This window comes from Zeus faber (assembly GCF_960531495.2).
Source record: "Zeus faber genome assembly, chromosome: 11".
NCBI lineage: Eukaryota > Metazoa > Chordata > Actinopteri > Zeiformes > Zeidae > Zeus > Zeus faber.
Genome location: NC_137205.1, coordinates 29735264 through 29760210, shown reverse-complemented (window position 1 = coordinate 29760210; position 24947 = coordinate 29735264). Strand labels below are relative to the sequence as shown.

At 46.0% G+C, this 24947-nt stretch overlaps 2 protein-coding genes across 2 annotated transcripts in view; both read left to right on the top strand.

Annotated features, from left to right (window-relative positions):
* The window catches only part of grid2ipa (glutamate receptor, ionotropic, delta 2 (Grid2) interacting protein, a), a gene marked incomplete at both ends in the record, with an annotated part of 30907 nt that extends 20291 nt beyond the window's left edge, over positions 1 to 10616 (top strand). The window contains 18 exons of the mRNA XM_080010126.1: positions 289 to 585; positions 1507 to 1661; positions 2595 to 2759; positions 3262 to 3368; positions 3495 to 3642; positions 4297 to 4628; positions 4893 to 5168; positions 5229 to 6019; positions 6062 to 7337; positions 7470 to 7557; positions 7748 to 7837; positions 8342 to 8538; positions 8644 to 8799; positions 9219 to 9305; positions 9406 to 9535; positions 9646 to 9764; positions 10226 to 10390; positions 10536 to 10616. Coding sequence (XP_079866252.1) covers positions 289 to 585; positions 1507 to 1661; positions 2595 to 2759; positions 3262 to 3368; positions 3495 to 3642; positions 4297 to 4628; positions 4893 to 5168; positions 5229 to 6019; positions 6062 to 7337; positions 7470 to 7557; positions 7748 to 7837; positions 8342 to 8538; positions 8644 to 8799; positions 9219 to 9305; positions 9406 to 9535; positions 9646 to 9764; positions 10226 to 10390; positions 10536 to 10616 — 4660 coding nt within the window. The remainder of the gene's footprint in view (positions 1 to 288; positions 586 to 1506; positions 1662 to 2594; positions 2760 to 3261; positions 3369 to 3494; positions 3643 to 4296; positions 4629 to 4892; positions 5169 to 5228; positions 6020 to 6061; positions 7338 to 7469; positions 7558 to 7747; positions 7838 to 8341; positions 8539 to 8643; positions 8800 to 9218; positions 9306 to 9405; positions 9536 to 9645; positions 9765 to 10225; positions 10391 to 10535) is intronic.
* A 4651-nt stretch (positions 10617 to 15267) lies between these two features.
* slc5a11 (solute carrier family 5 member 11) lies at positions 15268 to 23599 on the top strand. Its single transcript, XM_080010125.1, has 14 exons — positions 15268 to 15297; positions 15938 to 16042; positions 17620 to 17679; positions 18314 to 18418; positions 18817 to 18922; positions 19190 to 19270; positions 19596 to 19801; positions 20224 to 20359; positions 20580 to 20687; positions 20873 to 21023; positions 21566 to 21734; positions 22336 to 22551; positions 22923 to 23076; positions 23309 to 23599. Exons 1-14 carry the CDS (start codon positions 15283 to 15285, stop codon positions 23539 to 23541), a joined length of 1845 nt encoding a protein of 614 aa, XP_079866251.1. The 5' UTR covers positions 15268 to 15282; the 3' UTR covers positions 23542 to 23599.
* Positions 23600 to 24947: the final 1348 nt, after the last annotated feature.

The window sequence follows — 24947 nt, the reverse complement described above, 5'->3', positions numbered from 1 at the left end:
CGTTTCTAAGTTTGGAAATAACGGGCTCCAGCCCTAGAGAAATATTTGCACTCTACTCTTTATAATTTCTTCTGCCTGAAGGGTAGAGACGGGGATACCGCTTTGGCTTCCGGGAACACGGTCAAAATTGAGTTTTGGAGAAGCCTCTCTGCGAAAGAGCTTATTTTGGTACCCCTAAGGTTTGTCAAGCGTGAGTTCATCTTTATTCTGTAAAGTGTGTGTGTGTGTGTGTGTGTGTATTTACTTTTGTTGTATACTATGCGTCTCGGTGTACCTGTCTGCCTCTAGGACCTGTTCCCACGAGAAGGTGGTGTCTATGCTCCAGGGCAGCGGCGCCATGCCCACCCTGGTCGTAGAGGACGGTCCGCCCACCTTCGCCATGGCCGAGCAGGAGCTGCTGGGGGGAGGCGTGCTGGCCGAGGGCGCCCGCTCTCCCATGCTCAGCTCCCTGCAGTGGGTGGCGGAGATCCTGCCGCCCAGCATCCGGGTGCAGGGCCGCACCTTCGGCCAGCAGCTGGAACACCTGCTGACCCTCCAGGAGAGGTACACCATCTGTAAGGCCCTGGAGAACTTCTTCCAGCACAGGTGAGGGGGCAGGGGGGAGCGGGACGAGCAGGAGGAAGGGCGCGGTATAACCGAATGCATGATTCCCCCGGTGTGATCACGTCGTGATTTCTTGGGGAACAACACTCCACACTCAATGTAGGTCAATGTAGTAATTTTTGATGAGCAACATTCCAACAGTTGTCGCAGCTGTCTCCTTCGGGGTATCTGGGGATACCCCGATGAGCCATTGTTACAAAACAATGAATGACGAAGAAATACAGACTCATGTCTTCAGCTCACAATCTCAATTTTCTACGATGAGTGTACGGTGTTTTTCCCCATTTGTGTTTTGCTACAGTACCAATACCAGTACCAGCACCATATGACAGCCTGCCTTTCATATTTATATTACATTTTATATTACATTATATTATATTACATTTTTATATTTATTGATGCTCAATTCTCTTTGGCTCCACAAGAAAGCCTCTTTTCAATAAGGTAACTTTCCACAGTAACCCGACCCATACATTTGCTACCTGGACCTATGCCGCTGGCAACCAGGCCCATATTTGGAAACAATAGATGACTTTCTTTCAGGTCTGTGACGAATATGAATCTTGTTCCTTGTCTGTTCTCGGGGGCCACAACCAGGAGGTGTATTCCTGGTTGTCATTGCTGGTCTTTGCTGTCCAGTGTTTTCATCAGGATGAACAAATAAATACAAATTATTACTGTATTGCCACGATATAAACACACATGAAATACTATGTTTCATCATAGTTCCATACATGGGACCAGTTACAGTTAAAAAAAATACAAAACACAGATATTTAAGGTGGACATGAAGATACTTGGATATAAGCTTTTTATAAACGAAGAGTCCCATCACTACATCGACTTTTGATTGGGGAAAAGTTGTTGACCTCTTCCGCCTTGTGTGCGTTTCCATGCCAACAGGAACGTTGACACGCTGATCGTGGATGTGTTTCCGGTGCTGGACACGCCGGCCAAGCAGGTGATCTGGCAGTTTATCTACCAACTTCTGACTTACGAAGAGCAGGAACACTGCCAGAGCAAGATCTCACGATTCCTCGGATACAAAACTTCTCCAGGTGTGTGTGTGTGTGTGTGTGTGTGTGTGTGTGTGTGTGTGTGTGTGTGTGTGTGTGTGTGTGTGTGTGTGTGCGTGTGTGTGTGTGTGTGTGTGTGTGTGTGTGTGCGTGGGATTCATGTGTGGATTCATATTTTCTCATGGTTTCATTGGTGAGTATTTCCATGCATCTGTGTTCGTACGTGGGGGACACTGTGTGTACCACGCTTGGCATGGATCCTACGATGAAGAATTTAGCCTGGAAAAATAAACATGTGCATTCATTGTAATTCTGTGGAGAAGTTAATCATTTACAACAGTTTGGTACAATGACAGAGCGGGCCGATTGTTTTAGAAAGAACAGGGGACTTGATTGCAGAATGAATAGACTGTAAATCAAATCTGGGCTTTGAATTGAAGTCTTGTTCTAATGACAATGTTCCCAACAAAGCTGCTTCTTATTTTACAGGTGGGGGGGGTGACTTCAGAGCATGTGGTTGCATTGTCGCAGTTCAGTCCTGTCTAATTTTGGGAAAGCTGCAGAGTTGGTACCATATCAGGGAGAGCATGTACTGTCCAGTATGTGTGTATGCATGTGCTTTAGTGTATTGGAAGCTCTTTAGAGTAAGCCCATGGAGGTATGGTGCAGTGTGTGTGTGTGTGTGTGTGTGTGTGTGTGTGTGTGTGTGTGTGTGTGTGTGTGTGTTTGCAGGAAAGGTGTGTTTATGCCAGGTAAGTATGCACACGGGGTAGTGCTCGTGTGTGTGTGTGTGAGTGTGTGCGTGTGTGTGTGTGTGTGAATTAAGGGAAGTTGCATGTGAAGGTTCAAGTCAACATGGGGATCTCTGATCACGCTGCCGATTCAGTGGAGAGTGGACAGGTACAGCACCCCCATGTACGCACGCCCCCACCTCCCCTTTTTTCCTCCTCTTCACCAATGCGTGTGTGTTTCCAGTCGCTCCTCCACCTCCACCACCGTTCCCCCCTCCTCCAGAGCACGATGCGGCCCCTGAGCCCCACCGCCGGAGCAGCTCCATGAGGGTGACTGGGACCACGTACCGGAGCAGCGTGAGGGGCCGCAGCTCCGACGACCTGCTGATCGGCACACACCTCGGACTGGGTACGGCAACCGATTATCATTTATCTGTTTGTCCATCGATGTTTCAGTCTGTCGTATAATCAATTATTTTGAGTTTTTTCTTTTGTTATTCAGTATTTTTTCTCCTAATTCGCTTGTAGAAAGATATATTCTTGTTTTATGCACTAGTATTATTAGAGCATAATCTTTATTTTTATTATCACCTTCCATACTATCCCTTCACTCCCTATTGATTGTAAAGCATTATTTATACTTTTTGACTTTTAGAAATGTCCTCTTCAAATAATATTGTTGGGTTTTTGGTTTTGGCTTCAGTTCTGCCACGTCTAACTTGTTCTGGTTAATTCTATATTAATGATCTATCTGTGTTATTGATTGGAGGGAATAAATCATGTTTAAGACCCGTTCCGAGTATTTCAGTTCTTACACTATTGTTAAATATTATGCAATAGAAATTATAATCTTTTCTTCCCGATGATATTGAGTAATACATCACACTAACAGTTATACTGTGTGTCTGCAGGTCTGCGTGCAGAGCCCATGGTGGAGATGGGGATGAGGCTGGCACCAGGAGAGAGACAGTCAGGAGATGGTACCTCCCTGCCGGAGACTCCCAACAATCTCACCAATGTACGTCCCTGGATCCATCAACGTGGGAAAAAATGACCGGGGAATGACATTCTCTTATGTCATACACTGAAAAATTGTACATTAAGAATGTGTTTTTTTCTTAATTTTTTTTGTAATTTACACCAGCTGTCAGCCGTGTATGCTGAGCTGGAAAACATGTACTCCTCCAAGCGGTCCAAGTCCCTGAAGTCTCGTCCTCCACCCGCCCCGGACAGCCTGCTGGAGCTAGAGCCCCACTCACGCTCTGCATCCCCCAGCATGCATGCAAACACAGGTAGCTGACAGTATCACAATCTGACCCTCACTCTTAAGACTCACTCTGAGGTGTGTGTGTGTGTGTGTGTGTGTGTGCGTGCGTGCGCTTCTTTCTTCCTTAAGCTTCCTTTAAACCTTAAGCTGGGGCTTAAGGAAGAAAAGGGAATTGAGATCATTGAGAGTTGGCAAAGGTTAGTATTGCAATGCAATTTTGTCTTATAGTGATGGATCCCAATGTAGCCAAACCTCATTTCTGCCGTGAGACATTGTTTGCTTGTGATATTTCATGTTGTGATTTAATTCTCTATTATTTTACAGTATTGCCGATACTTCAAACAACCATTTTCTCAAAATCTTTCTTCCTGGGCCTCATACGATAGTGCACCAAAGAAGGCGGTGCTGGGGATGATGGAACAATAGATTTATGATAATAAAGTTGAGTGTACAAGTTGAAGGTTGAAGGACCTCACTGCACTTTACTGAATCGATGCTCAGAGATCACCATGTTGACTGACAACGACACAAAGCGGTGGCATGCAATTCCCTTGATTCACAGGCTACTGGCAGCAGCCAACCGGGCATTTCCAACAACCTAAGCTTTTAAACAAAGCCGTGGTGGGACTGTTTTTTTTTTTCTTCTCATGATATTCCTGATGTCCCTTCCCTCCCTCAGGTAGCCGTAAGGGCCCCCCACCCACCACGACTTGGCCAGAGCCCCTCCCCAGCCCCCCACATTCACAGTTCTACACCTCGGGGCTGACGAGTCAGAACAGTGGAGAGTCGAACCCCTACATTAGCCTGGACAGCCCCCTTCCCTCACCGCCAGAGCCCCCTGACTACCCCCCAAGCCCCCCAGCACACCGTAGCAGCAAGCGTCGCTACACCTTCTCCAAACCGCCCCGCTCTGAAGACACTGATCGCTTCCTCGATGCCCTGAGTGAGCAGCTGGGCCAGAGGGTCGCTATAGTCGATGACTTCCTGACTCCTGAGAATGATTATGAGGAGGTAGGATTGGGATATCACTAGCTACTAAGCATTATGAAAACATGAAAAAGTTGAAAATAGGATTACTGAAATGTTGAGGGGTTGTGGGGATGTGCTATTATTGCTTTATTAGTGTCAAATTCTGAAATATAAACTTTTCAAGTCATGTTGTAAGGAACGGTTATTGTTTACACTGTGAAATTATACTTATTCAGCAGTATATGCTATACAGTACAGCAGTGGTGAGACAACCTCTTAATGAAGTGTAATCGGTGGTAATGCCAGGATGTTGTCCAGATGAGCTTCCCAGATGAGGAGGATGAGGATGATGAAGAGGAGATGGGGCTGGACGAGGAAGAAAACGGGGGGTTTGTGGCCCCCGAGCTCAGCAGTCCGAGCGACGTGCAGAGCAGTAGCGGAGAGGAGAATGCATCCTCCCTCACCTACTCCTCCTCCTCTGACCACATCCCCCCACCCCCCATGAGCCCTCCTCCACCCCCGCCTGTCCAGTTCAACGACTCGGCTCCTCCAGCTCCACCTACCATGCAGCCCCAGCAGCAGCAGCCCCAGCAGCAGCAGCAGCCCCAGCAGCAGCAACAGCAGCAGCAGCAGCAACAGCAGCAGCAACAGCAACAGCAGCAGCAGCAGCAGCAGCAGCTTGGCTTCACCCCTGAGCACTCCCCCAGGATGCATGTGCCCGTCCGCCGCAAATCTGGACCCCCTCCGCCTCCTCCGCCCCGCAGCAATCCACCACTGAAACGCCACTCGCTCCACAAAGTGCTGCCCACCAGGGAGGATGTGCAGGCCCATGCAACGATACAGGAGCTCAAAGCCTACCAGGAGCAGCAGGCCTTCCATGAAGAGCAACAAGCGTACAAGGAGAGAGAGGCTTATGAGGAGCAGAAAGCCTACGAAGAACAACAGATTTACCAAGAGCAGCAGGCATACAAGGAACAGCAGGCATACCAGGAGAGACAGGCCTACCAGGAACGACAAGCCTACAAGGAAAGACAAGCCTACGAAGAACAGAAAGCCCTGGAGGAGCAGAAGGTTTACGAAGAGCAAAAAGCTTTTGAGGAGCAAAAGGCCTACCAGGAGCAACAAATGTACCGGGAGCAACAGGCCTACCAGGAACGACAAGCCTATAAAGAGCAGAAGGCTTACCAAGAGCAGAAAGCTTATGAGCAGCTTCAGGCCTATCATGAGCAACAAGCGTACCAAGAGCAGCAAATGCAACAAATCTACCAGAGCCACCAGTCGCTGCCTGCCCAGCCCTCACAGCAGCCGGCCCACTCACCACACTCCCTTCAACAGCTCCACCAATCCCTTCCTCCCCTTCCCTCTCCGGACTCCAATCACCCCCATGCTAACCATCCGCTCTACAAGATGCTCCAAGCACAGCAACAGCAGCAGCAACAGCTGCAGCAACACCAACAGCAACAGCAGCAGCAGCAGCAGCAGCAGCAGCAGCAGACCTACCAGAGCCATCACCACCGGCGTCTGTCTCGGTCAGCCCCATCGCCCCACCAGCCACCAACCCAGCAGTCCGCCCACTCAAGCCAACAGTACTCTGAAGGCATCTATCAAAGCCGCCAGGGCCTAAAACAGTCTCACCACTCTTCAGCTGAGATGCTCCACCAGATGCACCAAGCTCAAGCCCACCACTCCTCTGCAGATATGCTTCACCACATGCATCAGGCCCAAGTTCGACAGTCTTCTAATGAGATGCTGCATGAAATACACAAGGCCCATCATTCTTCGACAGAGCTCCTCCACCAGGCTCACAAGATGTACCAGGCACAGCCTCACCACTCCTCCACCGAGCTTCTCCATCAAGTTCACCAGATGAGCCAGAGACAGCCCCATCATTCCTCCACCGAGCTGCTTCACCAAATGCACAAAGCACAGGCGCACCATTCATCATCAGATCTGCTCCATCAGGTCCACCAGATGCACCAGACCAAGCCCCATCACTCCTCCACTGAGCTCCTACATCAAACCCACCAGGAGCCAGCCTCAATCCCGATGCAGTTCAATCGGGAATCACACTCGTCACATCAGAGCCGGCGGAGTCTCAAAAGCCACCATCAGGCCCAAGTGTCGCCCCAAGGGAGACACCAGGAGCAGCAGATTCACCAAACCCACCACCCCCAGCCCACCAAACCCTCCCCCCAGAGACCCCACTCCATCCAGCAGACCCATCACCACTCTTCCACTCCTCAGATTCACCACATTCATCATATGACCCCGCAGCCCCCTCCACAGGACTTCCAGCACCAGATCCACCTCATCCACCCTCCCCAGAGTCAGCAGCCCCACAGGCCCCAACCCCTCCTCTCCACCTTCCAGCCGCTCCAGCCTCAACAGCCCACCCTCTCCACTTTCCAGCCCCTGCCCCCGCACCATCAACACCAAGTCCAACCCCCCACCCAAGCCGCCCGTCCCCAGTCCCAGCCGGCCCACCACTTGCTTCAGTCCCAAACGCAATCGCAGTCCCACCAGCACTCCCAGGGCCAGGGCCAGGACCAGGACCAGCCGCACTCCCTGCCCCACTCTCTCTCTGACCCTTCAGAGCACCTGGAGCCCCCTCCGCCTCCTCCCCTGCCTCCACCATGTACCCCCCCACCCCTGCCCAGGCCTTCTCTCCCCAGGATGGACTCCAACCACATGAGTGTGAAGAGGCTACGCTGGGAGCAGGTGGAGAACTCAGAGGGTACTATCTGGGGACAGGTGAGTTATGATCTCCTCAAAAGACAAAATAATATTTTGTATAATTCTTATATGATTCATTTGGAAACACACTTTAATGTTTATATATTCTGGATGTATTGCTATTAAAAAAAATTCACATTCATTTTTTAGTTGGGAGCAAATTCTGACTATGACAAACTGAATGACATGGTAAAGTATTTGGATCTGGAGCTGCACTTTGGGACACAGAAGAGCACCAGTGAGTACCTCTATCATGTACCTGTCAACAGGCAAGTGGGTTTTCCAGATCTAAGACATGATTTAAATTCATGGTGCTGTCATTTAATGGTTAATTCCCACTGGATGGATATATCTCACCATATGCCTTCGATTCCTGGTCTCCTTTCCATGCCACGCTGTCTGCTTACACCAATGCTTTCATGTGTCAGTGTCTCTTCCAGAGCCGTCTCCTCAACCAGAGACCTTCAAAAAGAAGGACGTCATTGAAATCCTCTCGCATAAGAAAGCCTACAATGCCTGTAAGCAACTGTCATTAGAAGTGAAGACCGGTGGGGGTTGTGCCGCTGGTCTCAAGGGGTGACCCGGGGTTGACACGAGTCACCCCAAAGTTACCACTGGTTACTCCAGGTGCCACCCCACTGGTCACACTATTAAAAAAAAATAATAATAATTATATTCTTCCTTGTGAAACTATTGACTTAATTGTCTGGAACGGCAGACAAGGCTGCTTTCAGAAGGGCTCTATACCGCATTCAAACCCTCCTTCTGTATACTAGTGCTGAAACTGTAAAAAAAAAAAAGTATATAATTTACCATTAACCAACCAAAATTGACCAATGTTGTTCTATTGTCCTTATTGACTTTTTATACATTTGAGGTGGCACCCCAATGTGGCCTATGGTGTGTTTTGCGCGATATCCTACAATAATCTCAAAACTCTAATGAATCATTCACAATCAAACATCGTTACGCTCACATTAGAAGTGACCTGACCTGGTTCTTGTTTTCTCACCTGCATGCAGCCATCCTGATCGCCCACCTCAAACTGTCCCCCGCGGAGCTGCGGAAGGTGCTGATGACGATGACCACCGACCGGCTGGAGGCGCCGCACATCAAGCAGCTCCTGTTGTACGCGCCCGACGGCGAGGAGGTGAAGCAATACGAGCAGTACAGACAGGACCCCTCCAAGCTCAGCGAGCCCGACCAGTTTGTGCTGCAGGTACGGTATACAGTCCTGGCCGGCGGGCCGGGAGGGGAGGGCTCGCTGGTGGGATCCATCGGCCCTGTGACTCCTTTGTGCTTTTTAATTTGTGCTCCTCCACAGATGTTGTCCATACCTGAGTACAAGACTCGCCTTCAGAGCCTCCACTTCAAGTGTTCTCTGCAGGAGAAGACGGACGAGCTGAGAGGAGGATACGACTGCATATACAAGGCCGCCATGGAGCTCAAGACCAGCAAGAAGCTGGCCAAGATACTGGAGGTGCATTAGTATATAGTTCATATTACACTAGTGCAGTATTTTGGAACACTCGGAGAGCTGATATATTAATATTCTAGGTTTTTTTTACTTTGCATTGATATCAACAGATGACATTTGATTGCAATTTCTATTATCTTCATGTATTTAGACATACAGTATAATTGATCATTTCCAAACCGAATTTGCAGAATATAAAAATTATTGTTTTATTTGATATCTTGTAAAAAGTATGAATAGTATAACTTCCGAAAAATATTTTATTTATATAAAAAACAAAGATATCTGCACAAAATGTATGGATTCTCAACAAGTATGAATTAATAGGTAATTTCTATTACATCTTGTAAAAAGAAAGGTGTAAAAGTATGTTGTTTTTAATTTGTGACAACTTCTGTTGTGTTTTATTTTTATTTTATTAGTTTGTTTTGGCAATGGGAAACTATCTAAATAATGGGCAACCTAAAAGCAACAAGACCACGGGCTTCAAGATCAACTTCCTTACAGAGGTGCGCCATTGTGCATTTAAAAGCTGGTACCAGGGGTGGTAATATTTAAATAACGTGTTCTCGTGTAACGCACACTAAATAGTCTTGATGTCCTTTGTAGCTCAGCACGACCAAAACAGTGGATGGAAAATCAACATTTCTACACATCCTGGTCAAGTCGTTATGCCAACACTTCCCTGACGTGTTGGATTTTTCTAAGGACCTCACCACGGTTCCCCTCGCTGCCAAAGGTACGGTGGATGCACTGTTGTCATTACACAGATATATCATGAACGGCCCCTGTCTGTCATCCTGTCGTCCGGTCGCTTTCTCTCCTGTAAATCCCGCTGAACGTCTCCAGTCAACCACAGGGCCGTCACGTCGGAGCTGAACGACATCCACTCCACCTTCCAGGACATCAGGGCGGCCTGTCAGAAGATGCCGACGACCGCCGAGGATCGCTTCGCCGCCGTCATGAGCGTATCCTTCTCAAAGCATTTTTCGCTCCCACGCCTGTGCTCGCCGCCGCCTTCCCCCGGAGACAGCCTGCGGTAAAACCAGTTGAGGAAGGTTTGGCACCCTTGCCATTTCACACCGCGCAAACGGAACAAACTCCAGGGATCCCTGGGCTTTACCACATCACCGCAGCTCACCTACTGCAGCGTTACTGGACGTGGTATGTCACTGATTTTCACTGATTTTATTCTCTTATCTTGTTTTTTTGATGGCTTGACTGTATTGTCGGTGCTTTTATTGCGTCACTCTGTAAACAGGGCGCTCCTGTGAGAGGGAGTTTGCTCTCCATATAAATTAAGCTTTGAGTTGATCCCAAAGTTACGATAACACCTTATTGATTCCCTGGGTGGAGACGCGCTAAAAAAATAAAAATAAAATGAAAACAACAAATTATTATTCATTTTTCTTAACTTCGCCGCGTGTAGAACTTTCTGGAAAACAGCCACCCAGCCGTCCAGTCCCTGGAGTCTCTGCAGCAGAGATCCATGGAGGAATTCACCCGGACTGCCTCCTACTTTGGAGAGGACAGCAAGTCCACCAACACGGAGGCCTTCTTCGGCATCTTCTCCGAATTTATTAACAAGTTTGAGGTAAAATCTCACGGTCCGCCGGGAGGCTCCACGAGGCACCACGTACTAATCGTCTAAAACGGACGTTCACTCAACCTCTATTGTTCATTGTTTTTTCGTCTGATTTATTCAGCACTCCATGTTTACTTCCAACTTGATCCCACAGAGAGCGCTCAGTGAGCAGCAGGCTGCCGAAATCCCCAAGAGCCCCAGAAGTCCACGAATGGCCTCACCGCTGGCCTGGTAACACATAAACACAGGCTGAGACACGCACACACACACACACACACACACACACACACACACCTCTTTCAGTTCGGTGTACTCACGTTAAGCAAAAAAGTAGTTTGAATGTAGTTATGTAATTATGATCCATGTCCAGGGGCTGAAAAAGCTTCCTAGTACGATGGTAAACGACCTCTGTATGAAGATGATGTTTCTGTGGAGCACAGGATATGAACATAAATGACCATTTCTCTGGATCACACGATGCAGGACGTGGGCGTCGCCGCGTCCAAATCCTTTCAAAATGAAGTGCCGACCTCGGCTTGACGCGCTTTAATCGCTGAGGCCGTTTAAAATGGGATGACCTTGTTTGATAACACATAGACGTCTATTGTTAATCTGTACATATTATATCAATATATTCATTAGTTTGCGATTTTAGTTTTTCCCATCTCAAAACGTAGGTTGGTAGATGTCATGGTAAACCGTCGCGAAATTCAATCTTTCTCTGGTAAATCTACGTATAGGACATAGAGTATGTTGATAAATATAATAATTATTATTGTGCTTATTTAAATCGAAATTATTCAGCCATAGTTATTTTATTTGACTCATCGGAGAGTAAGTGACTTTCGAAGGAAACGGTTATTCCTCCTCGTCGACGCCTGTGTATTTTTGTAAGCCTCCCACCACGCTGAATGTAATAGAGTTTATTAAGCGGTTGACGGCGACGGTATTTCACCATGAATATTCATGAAACACCTACAAATCTGATGGTATTCTCAAGGCTGTTTCATACCCCGGTGTCTTTACTGTTGATTACTGAATCTTCTGTTGATTTTACCGCCGGCCTCGGAGCGTTTCGGCAAGTCCTTGCAATTGTACAATGTTTAAACTACATACAGCCTTTTAACAAAGAGTTGGATATAATTCTACTTGTTCAAGGAATCACTCCATCCTTATCTCGTAAGAGGCATAAGCAGAACAACTTGAGGTATGCTGACGTAGAGAGCCTTTTTCGGAACCTTAGAACGGGCAGCGTGCAATGTTCTGCTTGGTACGCCGTTGAATGTGCAATAAAAGGAACGCTTCGCTGCTTCGTGCTCTGCAGAACGGAGGTGGTTCCATGATAGCGCGGTGCGAGAGGTGCAGATTTAAAATACAACTAAATAAAAAAATATATCTATATATATCTATATACCTTTTTTAATGCGGTTTGTCAGGATCTAGTGTGTTCAGTCAATTTAAACACATGCCCACCGGACTTCTCAGTTGAAAAGACCTTGAAACTAAACTTGGTTAAAAAAATAACCAAACAAACAAACAGTTAGACGTTAGAATGTTCATCCCCGGACAGGAACGACTGTTTCATGCCGGGATTATAGAAACGTTCCATTTAATTTGATGAGCCCAGCGCGTGACCCTCACCCGGTGGTTAAATTGGCGGGGACCCAGTTTTCACCGAAACCAGACAAACCTGCAGCCAAACCGGGCGATGACCAAAGACTTCAGTGTGGTTCCGCCTCATTTGCTCTACCACGGTGTAGACGGGAGGGCATGTGAGGTCGGTTCAGCAGACACAAATGTTTTACTCACTTGTTAATAACCAAGCCTGCCATGTACACGATATCTCAAATATAACATTGTAAAATATCCACGTTTCCTTTCATTTCTAAATAATCGTTTTAGCGGTAAGGCAGAGTAAGGGTAGCAGTACGGTACATGGTAAGCTGTTGCTTTTGTTTTCCTAACGGTATAAATCACATTTCTATCAGATACCTTGACAATTATCGCAGTATTAAGACCTGCAAATCATTGCTGTCCCTCCATGGCCTATAAAGAGTAAGTCTGTATTTTGTATTGTATATGACGATGGTGACCAATATAAATAGTGGTGTGAAATCAACCTTCGCCTGAGCGACTTTTTTGTCCCCGATTGATTTATTTCTTTGTTGTTGCGGAGATCTAAGTTGAGAGGACATTATGAACCGTGCAGGAGACCAGTAATGTGCTGTGTGAGTGTGGGAGGATAAGATGGTAAGACAAGCCGGATGCAGGGATAACATGGGGAGGGGGAAAAAAAACTCATTGCATTTGAGTTTCCCTCTAATGAAACAAGTGTCAACCCTTTTAATTCTGTTTTTCGTCAACGGTCCAGGGTGGTCGGGTCAGTACAGAAACATCCCAAAATTACCTGAACCGTCTGAGAGATCTCTATCAGCCCTTTCCCACTGTGCACGCTGCTTCTACTGTAGTGTTGTCATGCACGATCAGATTCTTTTGAACGGCTCAAAATACTTTTTTTTCCATGTTTTACAGTTCTATGTTTGTTTAAGTTGCTGTCTCCTCTACTCTTCTATTCCCAATCACAATGGAACATGACACGCCCCTTTTCCGGCGTGTTCGTGTCTTCGACCGTGGCGCACCACATGAACACTGCATTTCTCCTGGCAATGGGAAAGGTGTCAATCGCCAATTTTTTTGCAGGTTGAAAAAACCTGCGTCAACATGCTAGTTTTGGTGTGAAAAGGGCATATTATGCGATGTTTTTTTTGGTCAAAGGTAATGAAGCAAAAAATAAAATCCTGTTTTAGTCACATAGAGCTGTTTTGGAGACACGCACACACACACACACACACACACACAAACAAACAAACAAACAAACATAGCTTTGCCCCCAATCAGCAGTGTAATTACTCTGATTATAGCCGCTCATTGTCTGATTAACTGGAGGCGCACTCTGAAAACAGTAATAAATCTCTTACATTTTAACCAGAGTGGAGTTTGATCCTTGATCCAAGGGCCGGAACCTTGGAGAGAAAAAGTGAATATATACGAGAAAAAAGTCTCCTTAGATCATAAATGGAGCGCTGCCGGACGAGCCATGTGAGAGAGACGGTAAAAGTGGAATGAGACCGAAAACACACTGAGAGGTGAGTGTGAGACAGCTTGCCAACGCACCAACACACTCTGGTCCTTGTGAGGCTGTTTCGCAGGTTGACATGGAAGTTCAAAAAGACGTTGGAGTTTTAGGTTTTCTTTAGAAGGTGTTCGCAGTCAGGTCTTCCATCGGATTCAAGTCGATCCACTCTGAAAGTGAAATAAACACGGAGGCGTACATATTACATGCTAGGGCATACACATCAACCTTTGTGTTGTCTCCAGGTGTATTGAGTGCATTTATCTTACTATGAATATGATGTTGCATGATCAGAAAGCAGTGGTGCTCGGTGGTGGTAAATCCAGGTGCAGTTTGTTGTATTCCTTATTGTAAAAGACTAAAGATACCAGACTATTGCTTTTATTTCCACCACTGAATAAAGTGCTGAACAGTGTAATTCAGGTAATCCTCACTGAACGGCCGAGTTCTGTTCCTCGGACCAGGTCGTTAAGCGAATTGGTCGATAAGCGAGAACCGGTGTTATTTCATGGTAAGGGGGTGTGGCGATTGTATATAGTTGTATATAGTGTATATAGTGTATATAGTGTTATTTCATGGTAAGGGGGTGTGGCGATTGTATATAGTTGTATATAGTGTATATAGTGTATATGGTGTTATTTCAGGGTAAGGGGGTGTGGCGATTGTATATAGTTGTATATAGTGTATATAGTGTATATAGTGTTATTTCAGGGTAAGGGGGTGTGGCGATTGTATATAGTTGTATATAGTGTATATAGTGTTATTTCAGGGTAAGGGGACGTGGCGATTGCGAACATTAGCGTAGTGCATTCTGACAGACTGCGGGAACGAGACTGAGAACGGTGATGAGATGAGATGTATACAGTGTGTATAGTGTTTATAGTATATATAGTCTATATAGTGTACAGAGAATATGTATATAGTGTATATAGTATTTTTCATGTACATATTATACGTATATAGTGTATATATAGTTGATATAGTGTATATAGTATATATAGTGTGTACATATAGTGTATATAGTATATATAGTATATAAAGGGTGATGAGATGAGATGCTTGGTATACAGACTGGTCAGAGAGCTGGTGGTTAAACAGGTAGGTGGTTAAATGAGGAGTACCTGTATAGTATAGTATAGTATAGTATAATATAATATAGTATGGAATACCTGTATTAAAAGAAGCAGCACAAGAACACCAACATCATCCGCATACAAATAGATGCAGGTACAGCAGACAGACTCTGCTGTGGGAGACAGGATGCCCAGCGGCTGTTTGCTCGCCCTGTGGAGGCTGAAGGTACGTCGAGTTAATGCACAGAACGGAAGTAAATCAACGGTGGAATCCAATCAGTGAATGACTAGAATAACATGCCACCGGTTCCCCCTTGAAGATAACCCTGGCCCTGATTTCCTCCCGCCACGGCAGGAGACGAAATCTGAGCCCGGACCTGATGGCGAGCGGCCGGGGGACCGGCGCGGCCCCTTCCTCCTCCTCGGCCACGCCCTCTTCCTCCTCCCCGCCGGCGGTGGCTCGCAGCACCCTGGTGGCCGTGGACATAGTGGTGCTGGTCGTCTACTTTGTGCTGGTGCTCGCCGTGGGCCTCTGGGTGAGTGAACCCCGGCGCTTTGATCCGGACATGTTTGAATCGGCAGGGGCGGCACAAAACAAAAAGGGTTGTTTGCTTTTATTGTTTCATTGTTCCCGTCAGTCCATGTGGAAGACCAAACGCAGCACGGTGGACGGGTACTTCCTGGCCGGGAAGAGCATGAGCTGGTGGCCGGTAGGTCCCGCAGTCATCTGATCCTTTGTCAAAATCAAACCGCCTGTCGCGGAGAGATGCTCAAGGTGGTTATCTGTGAAATTATTTTATTAAAAATAAAATTTGTGTTGTTTAGGGCGTTCATTCAGTGTATCGGTGCCCCCCTTACTGTTTCCCTTGTTGGTGGCGGGTTCCGCCAGGCACTAGAAGAGAAAAGGCAGCCACAGTGAGGTTGATAAAGCAGGTTAACTGTCAAACCGTCTATGGATGAACATTCACAAACAAAATGAACGTCACCACCACCACAAGCGGCCAAGATCCGAAAATCCATCAATCAGTGGAAGGAAAACTATGGATAAAAGAAAGTGACGTCTTCAAGCAAAAACAAAAACCTGGGGAAAAAAAAAACCATTCTAGCTTGGAATTTGAATTCTGGGACTTGTAGTGTGACAGAGAAAGGAAAAAGTGATCAGAAGAAGGCAAACCTTGGAGGGGATGAAGGTTGTTGACGTTGCATCTTCAAATGGAATTCTGGGACGACAGACGTTCTGATGGATTACCGCTTTAACCTATCTTCCTAGAAGAGTGCATCAACCCAACTAGATACAGAGAAATCATTTGTATTTTTAAGTAAAATAGAAATATTGATCTGTTCTCTCAGGTCGGCACCTCTCTGTTTGCCAGCAACGTTGGCAGTGGGCACTTCATCGGTCTGGCCGGCTCGGGGGCCGCGGCAGGCATCGCGGCTGCGGCCTACGAATGGAACGTAAGTGACTGAATTTGGATTTAAGCGCCAGTCTGGCTGGGAAGCTGCTGGTTGGAAATATATTTTTGGGGGGGTTTGGAGGAAACATGGTCCCAATCGGAATGTGACACCCAGAGTATGGAACGCAATTTAAGTCGACATTAAATAAATAAATAAATATATAAATAAATATTCTTATGAAATAAATAAATGTCTACAAAATAAATAAACAAGACAATAAATATATAAATACACACACATAAATAAATAGGCCTATTAAATAAATAAATGTCTATTAAATAAATCCTTAAATAAATCAATGAGATAATATATATATGGGGATGGTGGCTCAGGCGGTAGAGCTGGTGGTCTAGTGATCTAAAGGTCGCTGGTTGGATCCCAGGCTCCTCCTGCTAGCATGCTGTAGTGTCCTTGAGCAAGACAATTAACCCCTCATTGCTCCTGATGGCTGCGTCCGTCGGTGTTTGAACAATTGTAAGTCGCTTTGGATAAAAGCGTCTGCTAAATGACTAAATGTAAATGTAAATGTAAATATATAAATACATAGTTACATACATACATAACTATTTTTTATGAAATAAATAAATGTCTACGAAATAAATCCTGAAATAAATAAATGAGTCAATAAATATTTGAATACATGTAAATATAAATATATAAAGGACTAAATATATATAAACAAAAAAAAATTTTATTTAAAAAAAAAGGATGTTTTTTATTTAAAAAAAAATTATATCAGGGCACTTCCACGTCTCCATCTGTTATATGCAAATGAGCGGGCAACATGAACGTTACTCTCTGCACTTATGTTTGGACACCAACTCCGTACCCCAGTCGACTGGGTGGGCTACCTCAGCCTGGGCCTGGCTTGACCAGGCAAGCCTTAATCAACAGACGCCCCGCCCCGCCCCGCCCATGCGGCAGCGGGCCTACGACTCCTGTTGCCGAGGAACAGACTTTGCACCCAGACCCAGGTGTGTGTCCACTGTACGGAGATAAAGAAGGGCCTCGCCCCCAAGCTGTCGAGCCAGCGGGCTGACCCTTGCACTGTGCTGGAACGGCTGTCGGACGTAGTGTGCAGGGTGCGGCTGGTCAAGCGGAACCGGGTGGTGGCCCTCCACCCTGACTGACTCGCTCCCTACCGGCCCCTGGCCCCAACCGAGGAGGTATCGAGAGGTGGGGACCAGCTCCGAGCAACCACTGCGGGGGAGAGCGCCAACGGCAGCACCGGTGTGACCCCCTCTCTCTGATGGCTCTGAATCTGTTAGATAACCACGCCCCATCCATCGCATATAACAGATGGAAATGTGCTATTATGAAATAAAAGTCCCCTGAAATGAATAAAACTAGTCTTTCGAAAAAACGTCTTATTTATTAAAAAAATATTTATTTATTGAACTATATTTACTTATTTATATATTTGTATTTATTATATATTTTATAATTATATTTACTGCCTCATTTATTTATTTCAGGATTTATTTCAGACATATTTATTTATTTATTCATGTATTTACATACAGTATTTATTTGTTTGATATCGACTCCAATGGCGTTCCATGGTTTCTATGTGACAGGGAATGTTGATGGTGTTGCTGCTGGGATGGCTCTTCCTTCCCATATACATCGCCTCAGGGGTAAGATGCGCACAAACATGTCTGCAAATACACACCCTTGGGATAGGGATCGGCCCCTGATACGCACACAGGTCTGCAGTAAAGACTGATACGTTGATATTTGATTGATATATTTCTCATAAAGAATTAGTTGAATGAACTAGAAATGAATTCAGAATATATTATCATTTATATAGAATACATTTGAAGCACTCTCCGTGCTCTATGATATGGTAAAAGCCAATGAGATTCAAATTGTGACTCAAATTACATGAAACAGTTTCATAATATCCAATGTGGACGAGTGTGAGGAGTTTAGAAAGTTCAGTGAGAGGGATTTTTTTTTTTGCCTCATTCTGTTGCTTATTGGCCTGAATGTGAATTGTAATCCAAGGTAATAATAGAACCGAACAAAAGGACACTCTTTAGTTGCTGTTGTTGGTTTTTGGGACATAAGAAATGGTCTTATTGGGCCGATAAGTTGAGAAACCCTGACACACACACACACACACACACACACACACACGCACACACACACACACACACACACATACACACACACACACACACACACACACACACACACGTACATGCATCCACATATACACACTGCTGGTTCATCTGCTCTTATTTGTCCTGGATCTCACTCCTCAAGGTCACTACCATGCCCGAATACCTGCAGAGACGCTTCGGCGGCAGGAGAATCCAGTTGTTCATCGCCATCTTGTATTTATTTGTTTACATCTTCACAAAGATATCGGTACGTGGATTCCCAAGATGATTTACTGAGGAATTTATTATGGTGGCGTCTGAAAAGAAGTATGTAAATAAGTAAGATGCTTCTACTCATACGGACGTTGTCAATAAGACTTAGACATAACGTTGCTTAGTTAGCTGGATTTGGTCAATGAAGACCTACATAGAAATAATTAATTGGTTTTAAATATTATTTATAACAGTACTGTATATCAGTAGTATTGACACAGATTTTAAGGTTCCTACAATATCACATTCATTTAATTCAGATCATACTTTTGTATTTGTTTCTTTTTGCCGCCCCGTCACTTTTTCATTTCAGTCACTCTGAGGACACACATTTCGGTTTGCAGTAATGTCTGTCTGTCTGTCTGTCTGTCTGTCTGTCTGTGTGCGCCACAGGTAGACATGTACGCTGGAGCGGTGTTCATTCAGCAGGCTCTGCAGTGGAACATCTACGTAGCCGTCGTTCTGCTGCTCTCCATCACCGCTCTCTACACTGTTGCCGGTAACTGTCTCTCTCTCCTCTCTCTCTCTCTCTCTCTCTCTCTCTCTCTCTCTCTCTCTCCTTTTTGGCCTCATTCCCTCATTCAACAAGCAACAATGAGAAGCCCAAATAATTCCCGGCTTTAAAAATGACCCTGAGCTTTGCAATCAGGGCTGGACAATGTGGCTCATGTGGCCGGTGGCTAATCACACGCTGAATAATTCACCGCGTGGTTACGCTCTCGGCCCCGTTTTGCCGTGTTTGAATGTCTGCGCTGTGGCGTCCCAGGTGGCCTGGCCGCTGTCATCTACACGGACGCTGCCCAAACCGGCATCATGGTGGCGGGCGCCTTGACCCTCATGGGCTTCAGTACGTGAACATCCATGTCACATAAATACTTTTATGAATGAATCGATTTGAAAATGGGCCGAAAACATGACCTTGACCAGGCTCAGTGAGCTAAAAAAAAAGTATTTCCCTAATAAATATCTGTTACAGCCCCCTGCTGTGGCTCATATCGAAAGGCATAATGAGTTTCTGGTATCATTTTGAGATGTTTTTCCGCAATATTGGCTCATTAAATTACACTAAGCTCCCATTTTCAGCCTACATTGATTGGTAGTACCTGCAGCATACAGCTGCGTGGAGCCCTGACAATATCTGTGCGTCTGACTCTGCCCCCCCCCGGGTGCAGGCTTCGCCGAGGTGGGCGGCTGGAACGGGCTCCTGGACGGCTACGCGGGGGCCGTCCCCGCCGTGCGTGTCCCCAACACCACGTGCGGCGTCCCCCGAGGCGACGCCTTCCACCTGTTCAGAGACCCGGTGACCTCTGACCTGCCCTGGCCCGCCGTCATCGTCGGCATGTCTGCCCCCTCCATGTGGTACTGGTGCTCAGATCAGGTAACGCCGCAGCAGTGTCATTGGACTGGGGAGAGATACTTGCGCGACCTTTGTCTTTTTGTGAGGATGTGAATTGTTGACGCAGGTTTAATGTTCATTTTTTAGGTTTTTGTACATTGCCAGTTGTGTTTTTTTAATGACTTTATTAGTATTTTCTATTCGTTTTCGATGCATATTTGGATCTATCTATAATAATAATATATATAATATATATATATTTCCGTATATATCTAATATAAGAGTTTGAGGAACACCTTATTATCAACAGCTTTTATTATCACTTTCAGTGTCCTCATAACGACAAGGAAATATTTGCAGAAAGATCTCACTTCAGAGGATGCGCTTTTCTCTGCCAGTATACAGTGAGTCCTTATTTGTGGCCTGAGGAAGGCGTTTTCTTTTTTTTTTTAAATTTCCTGCAGGTGATCGTCCAGCGCTCCCTGGCTGCTAAGAGCCTGAGCCACGCCAAGGGAGGCTCGCTGCTGGCTGCGTACCTCAAGGTTCTGCCCTTCTTCGTCATCCTGCTGCCGGGCATGATCAGCAGGATCCTGTTCCCCGGTAGAGCCGCAGTCACCGGACCATACTGTACAAAACGGCGTAGAGAATCTACCCAATACATTATATACAGAGAACAGTATTGGTGGCTACTGAAAGTCCATACAAATGAACCTCAAATCAAGTCATTTCATCGTTTTTTTTTTTACCAAACACATGCAAAAAAAAAATTCCATAAATTCTGACTTTAAAGTTGTTGCCGTGCTCCCCTGTCGCTGTGCAGATGAGGTAGCGTGTGGAGACCCTGACGTGTGCACGGAGGTTTGTGGAAACCCGGTGGGGTGCTCCGACACGGCGTACGCCAAACTGGTCATGGTGCTGCTGCCCTCGGGTGAGAGAATCCCCCCTTTTCTCAGTCTGTCTCACCTCTATATCTGTCTCCCCTCCCCGGCTTTTTGACGTGTGTGTGTGTGTGTGTGTGTGTGTGTGTGTGTGTGTGTGTGTGTGTGTGTGTGTGCGTGCGTGCGTGCGTGCGTGCGTGCGTGCGTGCGTGCGCGTGCCTGCCCCTCCCTGCAGGCCTGCGGGGCCTGATGATGGCTGTGATGATCGCTGCCCTCGTGTCCTCCCTGACCTCCATCTTCAACAGCTCCAGCACCATCTTCACCATGGACCTGTGGAGGTTCCTCCGCCCTCGCGCCACCGAATGGGAGCTGATGATAGTAGGCAGGTAATAATGAGGAGTAGCGGTGTGAAGGTGGGGTGTAGGGTGTAGGCCCGGTTCCTCCTGCACAACCCAGAGGAAAGCTTGTCTATGAGTGTAACAACCATTGAAATAAAGACCAATCTCCTCCTCAGCGGCAGTCCAGCTCCTTGTTAACAGTATCACCGCTAGCAACTGTCACGTCACTGCCAGGTTTTACCCTCGCTGGGATTCTACCTCCAGGAGGGGGGTGAGCACCGGGTTACTCTACCACCACACCTGTGTTTACTCCCTGCTGATGCAAACTGCTGCAGAGCGTGGAAATAAGAGGTTGCCTGTCAAGTGCTACGATTGAAAGGCCGACGCCCCCCCGAGCTGTTCTGTTTCATTTCGAATCAAAAACATTTAGAGTTTGTAAGAGTCAAGATTCCAATCTTTATTTTAATACCAGATCAACATTTTTGATTGGAATTTCGCTTTGACGGGTTCAGTTAAAAACACAAGCCACGGGACAGACACTAACTAGGCAGGTTACTGATGTGCTGCTTCCTTCCGTGTGCGTGTTGCAGGGTGTTTGTGCTGGTGCTGGTGGTGGTCTCCGTGCTGTGGATCCCCGTGGTGCAGGCCAGCCAGGGGGGGCAGCTCTTCATCTACATCCAGTCCATCAGCACCTACCTGCAGCCCCCCGTCTCCATCATCTTCCTCCTGGGATGCTTCTGGAAGCGGACCAACGAGAAGGTGTTTGAGCTTGTCGTGGATTCCAGTCACCTCTTTGAGCTTAAGGCACAGCGTGTGGGGGATAATGGAAATAAAAACACAAATGATGGAGGATGCGGTTTAGCTGTGCTTGGACAACCATTGAACATCTGACAGTCAAGGTGTTTTGATGCATAGATTTTGTTGAACACGACTAATAACTTTTTACTCCATAGTTGAGATTGGTATTAATTAGGCTTTGCTTTTAAGTTCAAGGTTGAAGTGCTCTACTACTGTATAAAACACTGCTATACAAGACTCTACGATATACTGTACATGTGTATATAGTATATACTGTAAATTATCTCAAAACTACTTGGATACACACGCTATTATCCAATCCCATACAGAAGTGCAGGGGAGGGAATATGAAAGCCTTTTGACTTCAGCCACTAGGGGGCGCCCCACAAAATACATTTAGGCCTCTGTTGCATATAATTTAGAAAACTTGCTTGTTGATGGAATATATTAGTACTTATAACACTAATCCGGGAGGGAAATTTAGTTTGCCAGTGTGTGTGTGTCTGCCCGTGACGCTCAGCCTGCCGTCCCAGCGCTCTCTCTTTGTTCTCCGGTCGCCTAGGGTGCGTTTTGGGGCCTGGCCACCGGCCTGCTGGTGGGCTGCACCCGGATGGTTCTGGACTTCGTGTACCCGAGCCCCCAGTGTTTCCAGGAGGACAGCAGGCCGGCGGTGGTGAAGGACGTCCACTTCCTTTATTTCTCCACCATGCTGTCCTTCCTCACACTCGGGGTGGTGGTGGTGGGTAGCCTGGCCACGGAGAAGCCCGGCCCGGAGCAGGTGAGCACCAGGCTTTGACGACTTCTTCAGCTACAATTCATACATCTTTAAGTGGTCATCTGTAAGATTATTTTATTAAAGATTCCAGGGTAGCAAATATGTGCATATCTCAAATACATTGAATGGTTCTTTCTTAAAAAGTGCCAGTTAAAAAAAAAAAAAATATATATATATATATATATATATAGAGGATTTTTTAACACAATCTTACGGATTACGGCTTTAACCTTAAAATTGATTGTGCTTGCCACTTCGGCACTACAGCCAATAGGCACTATTTAGCAACGTTACACCGTAAAGGTTCAGAATTTGACCCATTATTCTCTGAGAGTTCAATTTGTCGTTTTTGTCGACATGTTTCTCCGAACCAGATCAGCCGTCTGACCTGGTTCACCAGGTTCGATCCGGCGAAGAAGCCCGGGGAGCGGCTGGAGCAGGTGTTCACGGTGGAGAGCCGCAGGGAGCAGGACTCCACGGGGTGGAGAGCCCAAAACGGCAATGGAATTGTGCACCGCAGGAGTGAAGGTGGGTCTTCATCCTGCCTTTGTGTTCTCAGAGCGCCATTGCGCAAAACTCTAGTTTCTGGCGACAGCAAAGAGGGAAAACCACAACCTGTGCTTCAAATTCAAAGCAAGATGGATTAGAAGTTTTGGCATTTAAGGCGGGAAAAAACCCCACCAAAAACCCCAAAACATTAATCAGAGGGATGGGGGATAAGGACGGTGTGATGTGGCGTACGTCTCTCTCCTCTATCCAGACACCTCCTCGGCGTCCGGCCTCCGGCGTCAGTCCAGGCTCATGTCTGCCCTGTACTGGCTGTGTGGGATGGAGCGGCGGCTGGCGGGAGACCACGACCCTGCACCCCCTCCTCCTCCGCCCGAGGAGACGGTCTGCGCCCTTGAGGAGCCGCCGCGCTTGAGGCTGGTGCTCAACGCCAACCTCATCATCTGCCTGACGGTGGCCGTCTTTATCATCGGCTACTGGGCTTGACCGCCACGTCTCTCCAGCCGTGTTTGCTGTTATTTATTACCGCGAGAGCACACTGTAAACTAACTGTCAAGTCATTTTTGGATTTAGATCAAATGATAGTATTAAAAAAAAAAAAACAAAAAAACCTTGACTGTCTGAATTCTTAAAAAAAAAATATATATATATATATATATATATATATATAGATAGAGAGAGATGTAGGAGATATATATGTATAAACTGTTCGTACCACAAATGTTTTAACATTGAGAAACTTAGCACTCCACTGCAACTTCTCACTGTGTATAAATGTGCACGGTCCAATTGAACAAATGCTTGAAGTTTAAAAAACTTGAACTTCTCCTTTTCGAAAACGGAAAATTCACACTGGTCGCATGTGTCTTGAGTGTATTTTAAGTAACCGTAACAGTGCATTCTATTCAAAGCTGCTTTTTTCTGCGCTACATCTACAGCGACACGTTGGCTCCAGCCGGATGCCGGTGGGAAGTGACGCAACTTCCTGTTTCTAGTCTCTCCCGACAAGCTGAATCGCAGAAGTGTAAAACAGTCTTTAGGCCTAAAAGGCTGGCCCAAAACTTGAAGCACATGTTAATATAGAAACACCCATGAAAGTTTCCTTAAACAACAAATAAATATCTACCAAAATATTATTATAGAAATATGCACTTGGACTGCTGAAGAACTCTTGTTTAATTTGTATTATCAAAAGTCATGATGCCAAAACCACTTTTTTTTTTAAACTTTGATATGAACAATAAAGATATGAACCACTCGTTTTCAAAAATAGGAAAAAGAAAAAGTGAATTCTTAGGTTTCAGCTGATACAGATAAGAGATAAGAACAGTCAGGAGTGAAGCAACATTCAATCTGGTGTGAAATGCCCCAAAAAATAGAAGATAAAACTCCAATAACCAAGCCTGAGCTACAGCAATAAAAATAAGGTAAAGCGGTATTAAAAAAAAATAAAAAATCCCAACCTTAATCCCTTTACTAATAAAACCTTTTTTTCCCCCAAACATCACAGTTGATCAACTTTGTATATTTAAGATTGGAAGTAGAGCCCAGGCTGGAAATGAGGTAACACTGTCTGGAAAACCAACCGCACAGTATAAATGCTGGGGGTGGGGGGGGGACGCTGCTGAAGGAGGAATGCTTTATTTGTCATTGTTTTTTTAATTCATATATTGCACTCTTGCCTTAATATTTGGTCATTAGCAACTGCACTATTGAACTCAAAATGAACAAATTTGAATAATCAAATTTTTTTTTTTTTTTCCTTTGGCCCTTTTTTATCTTTGGTCCGCGCACTACGTCGCACTACGACGAGTACAGATCGCTGCATCCATTATGGAAATACTATTTATAAAACGGACACCTAATTAATTAGCTAAAGGTAAAATACCACA